This window comes from Puma concolor, chromosome B4, assembly GCF_028749965.1.
Source record: "Puma concolor isolate L17-30 chromosome B4, mPumCon1.1.hap2, whole genome shotgun sequence".
Classification (NCBI taxonomy): domain Eukaryota; kingdom Metazoa; phylum Chordata; class Mammalia; order Carnivora; family Felidae; genus Puma; species Puma concolor.
This window is the reverse complement of record NC_141673.1, coordinates 90,788,147-90,800,677: the sequence shown is the minus strand read 5'-3', so window position 1 is coordinate 90,800,677 and position 12,531 is coordinate 90,788,147. Positions and strand designations below refer to the sequence as shown.

Genomic DNA, 12,531 nt, shown 5'->3' with positions numbered 1-12,531 from the left:
TTGGTTATGATTGTAATCTATGGGAGAATAGAGGAAAGCAGAACTCCAGACTGATAATAAGGGAATCTTTTTTTTGAAAAAAAAAAAAAAAGAGAAAAAGTCAAGGTTTCATTTTATAAAACATTGTATGATTTAAGGGGCCTAGGAAGAAGCAAACTTGTTTTGTCAAGTCAGAATCTACTCATATTTCATGGGCCCACGATAACTAGTCAAACCTTTGCTATCTGGCACACAAGACACAAACAGGAAAAGCCTTCCGTGTGCTTTAATAAAGCAGCTTTCTATTTTAAAGCGATATATTTTTGAAAAACCTCTGATAGCCAATAGCTCTAATAAAACAAAGCTCAGCCACTGTGTTCCTGTTGTTTTAGAAAGAGAGCAATCTGGGGCGCAGGGATTACGCTCCCTTTGACTCGCGCTCTAGGCTGGGAAGCCTTCGGGCAAAGCCCTGGGGGCAGGACGCGTTGTTGTGGGGTTTTTTTTTGTTTTGTTTTTTTTTAATCGATCCCGGAACCTTCGCTCGGGCGGGGAGCGCGGGAGGGGCGCGAGGGAGGGGTCTGGCTACGGGGCGCGGCGCCACTCGCCCATCCCCCGAGCGCGCGGCGGGGCGGCCGACCGGCGGCCGCGGAGGATGCGGAGGGGCGGCGACGCGGGCCCGACCCAGCCGGGGCGGCGGGGCGGGCGCCGCCCGAGGGGGTAGGGCGCGCGCGGGGGCGCGCCGGGCCGGGGAGGCGCGCTCCGGCCGCGCTCGCTCCGCGCTCCCTTCGCTCGTTCCCTCCTCCCTCGGCAGCCGCGGCGGCAGCAGGAGAAGGTGGCGGCGGCGGCTGGGGATCAGACATGGCGGCGGATCTGAACCTGGAGTGGATCTGCTCCCTGCCCCGGTCCTGGACTTACGGGATCACCAGGGGCGGCCGAGTCTTCTTCATCAAGTAAAGAGCAGGGGACGGCGCGGGGCCCCGGAGGGTGCGGGAGGCTGGCGGGAGGGGAAGAGGGAGCCGGGTCTGTGCCGCTTCAGCCCTCTCGGCTCCTCCGGCGCCCCCACTCACGCTCCGTCTCTGCCCCTTCTCTCATCCCTGCAGCGAGGAGGCGAAGAGCACCACCTGGCTGCACCCCGTCACCGGCGAGGCCGTGGTCACCGGACACCGGAGGCAGAGCACAGGTAACGCTGAGCCCGGCCGGGCCCGAGCGGAGTTGGGCTCCGCCGGGAGGAGGCGGCAGAGCCCCGGCCGCCCGCCTCCCCGCAACCTGCCCCCAGCCGCCGTCCCCGGGAGGCGGCGAAGTGGGGCGGAGGCCAGCGGGGGTGGCCGCAGGTAGAGGGGCCGGCGGGGGCCCCGCCGCGGGAGTTCTTTCGAGTCTCTGGACGCTTCTCTTCAGCCTTTCATCGCCACTTGGAGACGGCGCCCTCTCTTCCTGGGCCCTCTCCCCCATCCCAACCTGGACCCCTCCCCCCCCGCTCCCCCCCCCCCCCCCGCCCCCAGGAGGCCGACTCTCCTCTACCAGGAATCTGGGATCCTGAGTTTTTCTTCCCGCAGCCACTCCTAAATCCTTCCACCACCACCCTCGTTCCCTGATCTCAACCCCTTTTAACCTTTGGGAAGTCCTTCCCCACTCCCCTCCATGCAGCCCGGGACCCTGGCACTCGTCCGCCGGGATAATGGGATCCACATCCTCTCCCTGCTCGTCGGACAGCTGCCTCTAGTCGTGTGGCTTCCTCCTCCTCCTAGGTGGGACCTGTGGGTAGGTGACTGATTGAGGAGGAGGAGAGGAGTTCGGGGGTGCTGCGCTCCTCTGTGTGACAGTGAATGGCTCAGGAAACGCTTGGCGCGTTTCCTCCTGCCACCAGAGCAGCAGCCGGAACCCAAGGAGGCATTTGCAGCTGCAGTTGCTGGCCAGCGAGATTCAAAGTCCCCGGCAGCAGCACAGAGGTTGCACAGACCGCCAGGAGGCGGTGGGCGTGCTAGGGGCTGTCCCGCGTGTGGGCATTTGTGCCCTAATTGGAGAGGGTCGGCTTGGATGGGGGTCTCTCTAGTGCCTTTGCTGGCTCGTTTGAATCTAAATGTGAATTGAAGTGGAGAAAGGTTGATGGTAGCTTCAGTGCTGGTCTGGCTTTCTTTTGTCATTCTTTGTTTACATTCGTGAAACTTGTTTGTCTTTGAAATATAACATGTGTTCTCTTACTGGCTTCCCTCTGTTTCTGGTAATTGGAAAGGCTTGTGAATTGTTTGGGTCGAAGGTGAGGCCGGCTTCAGCAGTCCTTTAGAGCTGCTCTCTGGGATACTTTCTCTCCAACTATGAGATTCTGGGAGTCCCTTAGAGTTGCCAGGATATTGAACAAGCCTGCCTTTTCTATGAAATTCTGGAGTTGAGTTAAGTGACTAATACCCAAATTTGCAAAAAGGTGGAGGAGGAAAGGGAAAGCTGGTGTAGCAAGCATGATGAGGTTACATTTTTAAGGCATTTCTGACTAATACACGGTCATATTTCTTAACTCCCCGCTGCAGTCTTTGACTTCAATATACTTTTCAGTGTTTTGCATACATAATATCAACTCTGATGGCCTCTTTGCCATATGGATAATAAATTTATTTCACAAAAGACAGTATGGTGTAATTATTTAGCCTAATCATCTTGTGGAATTATTTCATGCTTATTTTGGTTATGTGTAATATGAATTTGTATCCTAATTACCTCCACAGATTTGATAACATTGACACTACAGAAAAATTTTATTTTATATGATTTCACATTAATTTCTAAGACGGATCATGATTTCTTTTCTGGTTTGGTTTACTTTGTGTGGTTTTGTACACACATCATTGGTTTTTATTTCAGAGAGATTATGGTTAAATCCAAGCCACTTGTCATTTGTAATGTGTAGCAAATAAAATTACCATCATTCACCTGAATTGTTCCCAGGTTTATTACTTGAAACTTCACATCTCTTAAAGTCAAATCTGTAGAAACACATGTATTAAGTATGTGATATCAGAGTTCTTTTCCCCTAATTAAGTACTTAGGAAGTTTTTTCTCATCAGTGACACTTTCTGGATGGATTCATTTATGTAGCTGAAAGGTACCGTTTTAAATAGACACAGTGAGAAGAAGCAGGTGTTGCCTTTTATGCAGTGTTGGGTTTGTTTTTTTTTTTTTTTCGTTTTTGGCCAACCATCATGGGTATTTTACCTAGGATTAGAAGGCTTTCCTTGCTTTTTTTGGATGCCAAAGAGTAGTTCCTTTTCACTTTGATCATTAAAGTGTATAATCACGTAAGATAATCTCTAATATTGTTCATACTTTTCTGGTGGCTTTAAATTTGAATTACCATTTTGCCAAAAACGATACTATGTTGACTACGAGTTTTGTTACCAGTACAGCGTTTTTTTTGAAGAATCCTAAGAAATGAAAATACCTGATCATGAAAATGAATAATTAAAATAGATGGAAACTTATTTTGCTATCCCACTGAAGTAATACTAACTGTGAAATGTATGTTTTTTAGATTTGCCTACTGGCTGGGAAGAAGCATATACTTTTGAAGGTGCAAGATACTATATAAAGTGAGTTTTTTCATTGTGATTTTTTTTTTCCCTCAGTAATTTAAATGTTGTAATCTTCAATTGAATAGTTATATCTCTAGATATGATCATGATTTTTAAGGTCTATCATATAATATTGGCTTTATCCTTTATAGTGTTGTAATTTTGAGAGAAAAGGCAACACTCCTAGTTTTCTATGTTACTTGCCTAGACATTTCATTCATTTGGAAATCAGATCATTTATGGCCACAAGTACATTTTTGGTGCTCCTGCATATATTCCTGGGTGATAGAGCATTATAGTATTTTGTCTTTAGCATGTCACCACCCCCCCTTGTTTTTTCTTTTGAAGTGAATTCTGTTCATGTGTATTTTGACCAGAGTTGTTAATAAGAAGCAAAAGTGACTTGAGGTTAGGTCACAGTTGGATGAACAATGACAGAGCTGAAAGTAAAAACAAATAAATACTGATTATTTCACAAATATCTGTTGGAGCATTGTAATTTGCCTCAGTTTATTTAAATATATCAGGGTTTTTAAAATACAGATAATTTATGTTTGTTTGTGATTCAGTACAAGATTCTCTCTAGAGCTTACAAAGGAGGGGTAACCAGTCAGTCCTAACTTTTAATTCTATAGAACATTAAGCTAATTTCTATTTAGTGTTCTCTTGGTAGTACTTGGGGACAAATACAGTGCTTGAGGTCAACAGTATGTAGGAAAGTTTTTTACTCCCCAAGGGGAAAATAAAGGTGGTTTTATCTTCATTTTAAATCAGATAAACTGTTTACTTAAGAGCTTGTTTTTGTTGTTTTAGAATTTTTTGTTTAATTTTAAGGAACTGAGGCTGAAAAGAGAATGCTTAAAACACAAGAATTGATTGAGATGTCAATAGTTTATTAATCATAATGGATACCTAGCTGAAGTTACCTTTATTTCATTGGGCCCAGTAAGGTATTTTACTAAATGATATTTAAAAAAAATTTTTTTTAATGTTTATTTATTTTTTTTTCAACGTTTTTTTTATTTATTTTTGGGACAGAGACAGAGCATGAACGGGGGAGGGGCAGAGAGAGAGGGAGACACAGAATCGGAAATAGGCTCCAGGCTCCGAGCCATCAGCCCAGAGCCTGACGCGGGGCTCGAACTCACGGACCGCGAGATCGTGACCTGGCTGAAGTCGGACGCTTAACCGACTGCGCCACCCAGGCGCCCCTAATGTTTATTTATTTTTGAGAGAGAGAGGGCATGAGTGAGGGAGGGGCAGGGAGATAGGGAGACACAGAAACTGAAGCAGGCTCCAGGCTCCATGCTGTCAGCACAGAGCCCAACACAGGGCTCAGGGCTTGAACTCGCAAACCTTGAGATCATGACCTGAGCCAAAATCAGACACTTAACCAACTGAGCCACCAAGGTGCCCCTACTAAGTGATATTTTTAAGATCACACCATACTTGTGTTAAATTATAATTAATTTGTATGGTTTTAAAATTTTTCAGAATGATATTTATGTAAAATGTCAAGGGATATTTATAGGTATTAGGAATGCTTGCATTTGAATATAGAAATAGAGAAAGCAGAAGTAAGCTATAGGAATGGACGATTTCATGATGTGGTTCTTCTCTGGATGTTTTTTATCACATCTTTTATTCGGAGATTGTGCTATACATCATTATATGATCTAAAAAATAAAGGCATAAGTGCAGAGTCACCAAGTATTTTTTTAGTGACTGTATTCATCCTGAATTAAAGTGAGTTTGTATTGCCATGAAAAGGATGCTTCTTTTTTTGGATGTAGTATTGATATTTCTGAAGGAAGGTTTTTTTGATGGAGTTCATTTATTTTTAGCCAATATATTTTTACTGTACATTAAGTCTAGCTGATCTTACAAGAATAGGGGTAACAGTGTAATTCTCATAATATTTTAATTTCTGTGAATAGGTACATTCTTAGATGAACATTTATTCAACAGTACAAAATGTTATTCTGTGTGGGCTGAATATGTTTTAATCCAGAACTGAGCTGTTAGAAAGACTGAATTTTTTTTTTTCTAGCCATTTTGATTACATTTTCTTTTATGTTGACTTAAACAAATTAGAATCTTACTTGAATGTCATGCCCAAGTAAGTTTCTCAGGAAAATGAGGACAATATTAAGAAAGCTATAATAATTTTAGTTTAATTCTGAAGACATTTTAAACTAGTGGGTTTTAATCATGTGGTGTTAATAGACAACCAATAATTGTATCAGAAAGTAGTAATAAATTTATACTGTGAAAGTAATTTGTTCTAAAGTTGAGCATGCTATATAAATATATCAGTCATTAAATTTCTTTGAAATAAAATGATCATTGACAAATACATGATTTGCTGAATGTTAGGTGCTACTACTTTTCCTTTCTAGATGTATCAGACTAATTTAAGATAGTTAAATCGCTAATGTAGGCCGTAATTTCCTAGAAACTTTTTGCTTACTTGTCTTGTTATGAGCAATTAAGAATACTTTATCATTTTCACATGATGGGACATTACTTTTATCATAAATTTTGCCGTTCACCAAGTGCTTTCACATATATTGTCATGTCTGAATCTCATTTTAATCCTGGAAGTAGTCAGAAGAATTACTGTTTCCATTGTCACACCACATAATAAAACAACAGAAACATGCCTTTGGAACTTATAGTCTGCAGAGACAGCAAGATGAGAAACAGCAGGAATGTGAACTATATTTAGAATGTTCAGAGAAGAAAGGGTAGGACTCTGAAGTAGCAAACTGATTAATGTTGGTGGATATATTTCTCATTGTTGGTTCTTTCTTCGATGAAGCAAGGAGGTTATTGATCAAATTATAAGAAAGGAAGTGATACAGGGAACAGGGTAGTTTTTGTTCTCGTGGGAAGAGGGAAGATAGGTCAATTAAAGACACGTTGACCCTCTTGCTATTCCTAAGCAAGTGTTCCTGGGAGGCTCCCTTAGCAAGAAGAAAGACCTAAAGTACTTGACTTATTTCTACTTTTGTTCCCAAGTAAGGCACATGTGACTCTCAGGTCATTTCTCTTCTGAACAAATGTTAGTGGTTGTTCAAAATGGCACATTGCCAAGAATAATTTATTTTTGAATAATACTTTGGTAGTGACCATTACATCTCTAGGGGTGGTAAAAGGGGAAAGAGGACTGCAGTGGGGGTAAGTTGTAAGAGCTAGCCTGTGTCTGGAACTTCTTCAAGACCGTGGAGTTCAGTCTTCATGCCTTTAAGTTAGGCGGGCTGGAAATGGCAACCTCTAAATTCCATCCAATTTTTAAAAATTCTTTGGATTTTATAATGTTCTGGGAATTTGCAAAAGTCTACAAAATGATGAACTCAGAGGGTCAAGAAGAGATGATGTGGGAAATATGGAAAGCTACTTAGCTTTCCTATCATGCCAACTATTTTAGTTTCTTCCTTAAACTTTGTGTAGATTAACTGCAGATGAGTGTGAAGTGTGTAGTGCCAGACTGGTGTGTGCTTTCTTTCTGTTGCTGCTGCGTTTTGTGCTTTGTATACATATCTTCCCTGGAGAGCTGCATGGAAACAGTTAATGGTGCTAATGTCAACAGAGGACCTGATCAGCGTTAAGAGTTGTATAGATTTGAATTGGGTCATCAGTTTACTTTATACAATTTTTGGAATTGGTTCTTTAATAAAAGCTTACAGTTAGATAAAAGAATATATAATATAGAGAATGTATTTTACTTTAAATCCATTTGGTCAAAAAAATGTTAATGCTTGAAAATTATCCTAAAGTTGGATAATTTTTTTCTGAGAAAAGTGTTTTTTCTGTATACTTTAAGCTAGCCAGCTTCGAAATTATCACGTTTATGTATAATAAATACATATATACAATGTTTGAATTTGGTTATTGAGTTTCCATATTGCTTTTTAACAATTCATTTTATTTATCTTTAGGAAGAATGCAGAAAATTATCAGTGCATTTTATAATTTATGAAGTGTAACTCTAGATATCCAAATAACTTAGTTTATGAAGTACAGAAGACAGTCTTATATATTTGAAAGTTTTAAAGCTTTCTGCTACTCCTTGAAAATACTGCTTAATGACTCTAATGACAGGTCATGGTAGCTTAAAATGGATGTGTCATTGACTATTCCTTTGTGCTTCAAAGCTTTAAGATGGTTAACTTTAGGTGCCAAATAAATCTTAAAACAATGCTCTCTGAATAGTGAGAAACTTTGTTCTGATTATTTAAAGGTCATTGTCTTATGTGGTAGAATTAGGAATCATAAAAAGTCTTTGCAGGGTAATAAAGTAGGATGTAAATTTTGTGAGGTTATATTTTCATACTGATTTTTTTCTTGACTTAAAATTTTAAGTTCTGAAAATTGAACTTTTTCTTAGATATGCAAATAGAGCAGTGTTTGATTTTTCACTAATGAAGTTTCATTTCAGTATCTTCAATGACTGGATCTAATGTGTGCTTAGAATTTCAAACTAACCTGCAGTGAAGGGAATTCTAGTTTGACATAGCCACTTAAGGTTGTGAGTGAGGGGGAAAAATCGTGTTTCTTCATAGATTATCACAGTTCGAACTATAAGCAAAGGTAGGGAACGTAACACAACTGCCACCAAGAATCTTAGAATATTTTCCTATATATTTGATATTTAAAATTGTTGGGTACATTAATACCATAATATTATAATTGGATCTAGCAATATAATGCTTCAGAACAGTTTATGGGCATTATATTTTTTATATTCATAACAGAGAGTTTTGGACTATAACGTGTGATTCTTATACGTGTGAAGCAGTTTACGCTAATCCATTAGGTACAGCACAGCTATCAACTATGGTTTCAACCTTCAAGGAGTCTGTAATATTGGAAAGAACAGGCAGTGGATTGAAAGAGGGAGATGGTGGGGACAACATGGACTTATTTAAGTGTTAGGTCCTTCAGTGTACCATTAGATGAATTTAATCTCCACAATGGCCTTTTACTGTTCTCTTTCCTTTTTTTTTTTTTTTTTTTTTCCCCAGATGAAACTGAAGCTTAAAGAGGTTAAGGGCCTATCGTAGGTCACATATAGCCTCACTAGTCACTAGCATTCAAATTAAGGTCTCGGGGCTAAAGCCCCTCTACACCTAAAAATACCGGACAGTATAATAAACAGCCCTATAATATGTATTTCTCCATAAGTGGGTTGCTTGGGGCTAGAGGTGTCATTTCATGGAAACAAATACAGTAGTTAGGTTAGTAGGCCAACCTACAAATAAAAGCTTGTTCAACCCCCTAAAAACCTGTGACTAGTATTATAATAACAGGGTCTTGCAATTTGGTCATTCATTTACCTTCACTCAGGAGCACTTAGTAAATGCTGGGCACTGTTCTGTAATACAGTGGGGAGACCCTGCCTTCCTGGAGCCTATACTCTAGTAGTAGAAACAAGACATGAAAACAAAAAATGGAATAAACATGTAGTTTAGAAATAATATCTTCTGGGACACCTGGGGGCTCAGTTGGTTGAACTTCTGACTCGATTTTGGCTCAGGTCATGATCTCACAGTCAAGGGATCAAGCCCTGCTTCGGGCTCTATGCTGACAGCACAAAGCCTGCTTGGGCATCTCTCTCTCTCTCTCTCTCTCTCTCGCCCTGCCCATTTGTGCATGAGTGCTCTCTCTCTCAAAATAAACATTTTTTAAAAATTAAAATAGCATTGGGGCGCCTGGGTGGCTCAGTCGGTTGAACGTCCGACTTTGGCTCAGGTCATGATCTCGCAGTCTGGGAGTTCGAGCCCTGCGTCAGGCTCTGTGCTAACAGCTCGGAGCCTGGAGCCTGCTTCGGATTCTGTGTCTCCCTCTCTCTCTGCCCCTAACCCACTCAAATTCTGTCTCTGTCTCTCTCAAAAATAAACATTAAAAGAAAGTTAAAAATTAAAATAGTATCATCTTAAAGGAAAAGTAGAGTGTTTTGTGACAGTTTAAGAAAGTTTCAATGATGAAGTACATTTAGAGTTTCAAGAATGGGACATCAGACTTCCAGTCTTAGTGAATTTTACCATGGAATCCCGTTCTCCTTTTTAGCCCCAGGACCACTGCCAGGACCAGGCCTGCTCAGTGTGTTTATAGTTTCTGTGGGTAGCTTAATGCCTGGCATCCCGTCACTCTCTAAAAGTGGTACTGATGGTGATGATGTTGGCCTCCAGTCTTTGAAGGAGTTAACTGGGACCGAATAACAGGCATCCGCATAACTCAGGTAGTTGCATTTTGAGAACCCTTTTTGGATTTCTCAAATGTTTTTTCCCTTAATGTGGGTAGATTTGTTTTGTTTCTTTGTTTTTTGTTTTTATGCCTGGTGTATCTTTAGGAAGGAGAAAGAAATGAAGAGTAGAAAAATATAAAGTTAGTTAGAAGAGTGAGAATTGGAGGCCCTGGAGACTGGCCAGATGTATACATCCCTGTATAGCCACCTTTATCTGTCCATGGTAGATAAGGTGTTTCTTAGCATTTGTTGATAAATGCACCTCTCCTGTGACTTTTTAATTTTTCTGTAATAGATTATGTATAAATTGGGGTCAAATATTAAAAGTTACATGTAGATGTGAGGGTATGGATGGAATTCAGATGGGTTGATATAAATGACCGGTAGGGTAAATTCATGGGGGTGGGAACCATGTATAATGTGTGTGATGTCTAGTGATAACTACCATGCTGGTAAGTGATGTTAATTAACATAGAAAATGCTGCCATACTGTTTGGAGCTATATTGTGTCTGGTCTTCGAATGGCAGGCTGAGATTTTTATTTTCTAGCTTGCCATGGCAGATAATTTTTGGTATAGCATTAATAGTGCAAAGTGAAGGTTTTAAGGGAAATTTAATATAGGCAGATGGATTAGAAAGGGGCAAACCTGGAATCAAGGAGAGCAAGTTCTGGATCTGTTGCTATAATAACCTGTGAGTTAGTTGCTTGAACCAAGTTAGTAGTAGCAGGAATGGAAAGGAAGAAGGCCATCGATCAAAGATATTAAAGAGGAGTTGACAGGCTCTATGACTCGTGCTGAGCTAGGAGGTTGACAGAGAAAGAGGTCATAAGCTACTCAAAGTCTTTGTGTCTGAGTGACTACAAGAATGATTGGTACCCTGACTGGAATAAGGGAGTAGGTGGCGGGGAGGGGGGTGGGGGGAAGCTCTAGGTGGAAGTGTTAATCATGGTTTAGTCTTTGAGCTGTTTGAGAGGACATAGCATTTTAGGTGGCAAAAATCGGCCTTTCCAAAGCACTCCCAACATTATCTTCTATTTCTCCTTCACAAACAAGAAACACAACCTTTCTCCCCAAAACATCCTATTCCAGCTACCTAGTAGACTGTACATGTATATACATCCAAGGCAGAAATGCCATAGTCACCCATCCAGTTATTCATTCAACAAATACTTACGGGTATTTACTGTGTGCCAAGTGCTGTAGGCTTTGTGAAGGACAGACATGGACCTTGCTTGTAAGGAGCACACAGGTATTTTGTGGGAGAGGCCATAATAAAATAATCACAAATATGTACTTGTAGATGGTGATACATTCTGTGAAGTGTACATCATGCTTTGACCAGATATATGGAGCGGACTTGGCCCAGTATGAGGGTTACTGGAAGAGGACTTTCTCACAAATCAGAGAAATAAGCCTGCCTCTGAAAGTTCAGCAGTGAAATTCCCAGAGCGGATCAGAACAAAGCAGCACAAAATCATCTGAAAAATGAAAAATAAATAGCATCTTGGGCTTGAGACTGGACCATAACCTGAGTGAAAGTTTTGCCCTGTCTGAAGACTTGGGGTGGATTGGTGTGGTATAGAAATTGAGTAAAAGGAGAAAAACTACGGAAGGGCAAGTCTTCAGCAACTGGTTTTGATTGTTATTTTAGTCCCAATGACAGGGTCTTCCAATCACTTGTTCACAGATACATTCTTTCTTGCGATTCTCTTCAACACATTTTGAACTCCTAAATGTGCCTTAGTGATTAAGATCTATCACTAAACAAAATAGACCAGAACACTATCTTTCTGGGGAGCAGGGTGGGGGGCGGGGTGCAGAATGTCAGACAAAGTAAGCATTAGTAAATAAATTTTATTTTTTTTTTTTTAATTTTTTTTTCAACATTTATTTTTATTTTTGGGACAGAGAGAGACAGAGCATGAACGGGGGAGAGGCAGAGAGAGAGGGAGACACAGAATCGGAAACAGGCTCCAGGCTCTGAGCCATCAGCCCAGAGCCTGACGCGGGGCTCAAACTCACGGACCGCGAGATCGTGACCTGGCTGAAGTCGGACGCTTAACCGACTGCGCCACCCAGGCGCCCCAGTAAATAAATTTTAGAGTGTGTGATAATATGCAAATGCTGTAAGACAAAAATAGGGCAAGGTTTGGTCATCAGGAGAGCAATGATGAGGAATGAATGTGGGAAGAAAGCTGAAATCAGAGAGGTGACGGGTTAGACTGTGGCCTCATTGGTTGGTGTCACTGCAGGCTGAGTAGAGGAGGCACATGATCCGGTATTACCCTTTGAAAGGGTCACTTTGCTGTGTTTATGAGGAGATTTGGAAGAGCTAACAGAGCCCTTCCAGAGGAAGTTCTCTTCCATGTGAGATTTTTCTCCTTATATTTTTCTTTCTTAGCATTTAACGAGATTATGCTTAAATATTGAATTGCATAATTACTGTTTCTTTTAAGCTGCTTGATGATCAGTTACTGTTAATTTAATAGCAGCTTTTGGGGGGGGGGAAGGGAGCATCATGGCCATATTAAATAAACCTCTCCATCCTTATTTCAGAGACAGTATATTTAAAAAGTACATGTTAGAATCAAGGCAACGCTTGTTTAATGCCTACTTGCTCACACTGTGTATGTATGGTAGGTAAGATTCATGAAAAGCAGTCTTGTTCTTCATGAAAAGCAGTCTTGTTCATTGCTGTATTTTTAGTCCCTCAGCCTAAGCTTTTCTCATAGTAGGTCTT

The 12,531-nt window shown here is 41.1% G+C and overlaps 1 protein-coding gene across 16 annotated transcripts in view; it reads left to right on the top strand.

Annotated features, from left to right (window-relative positions):
- Positions 1-704: 704 nt before the first annotated feature.
- The window catches only part of PLEKHA5 (pleckstrin homology domain containing A5), a 241,741-nt gene continuing 229,914 nt past the window's right edge, over positions 705-12,531 (top strand). For 6 of the 16 annotated variants that reach the window (XM_086713980.1, XM_086713966.1, XM_086713964.1 and 3 more), the window contains exons 1-3: positions 706-929; positions 1,080-1,159; positions 3,500-3,557. In XM_086713980.1, the coding sequence (XP_086570106.1) occupies positions 838-929; positions 1,080-1,159; positions 3,500-3,557 (230 nt within the window). In that variant the 5' untranslated portion in view covers positions 706-837. Of the gene's footprint in view, positions 930-1,079; positions 1,160-3,499; positions 3,558-12,531 lie in introns of all 16 variants that reach the window. The other 10 variants (XM_086713972.1, XM_086713969.1, XM_086713973.1 and 7 more) reach the window with 4 other exon arrangements.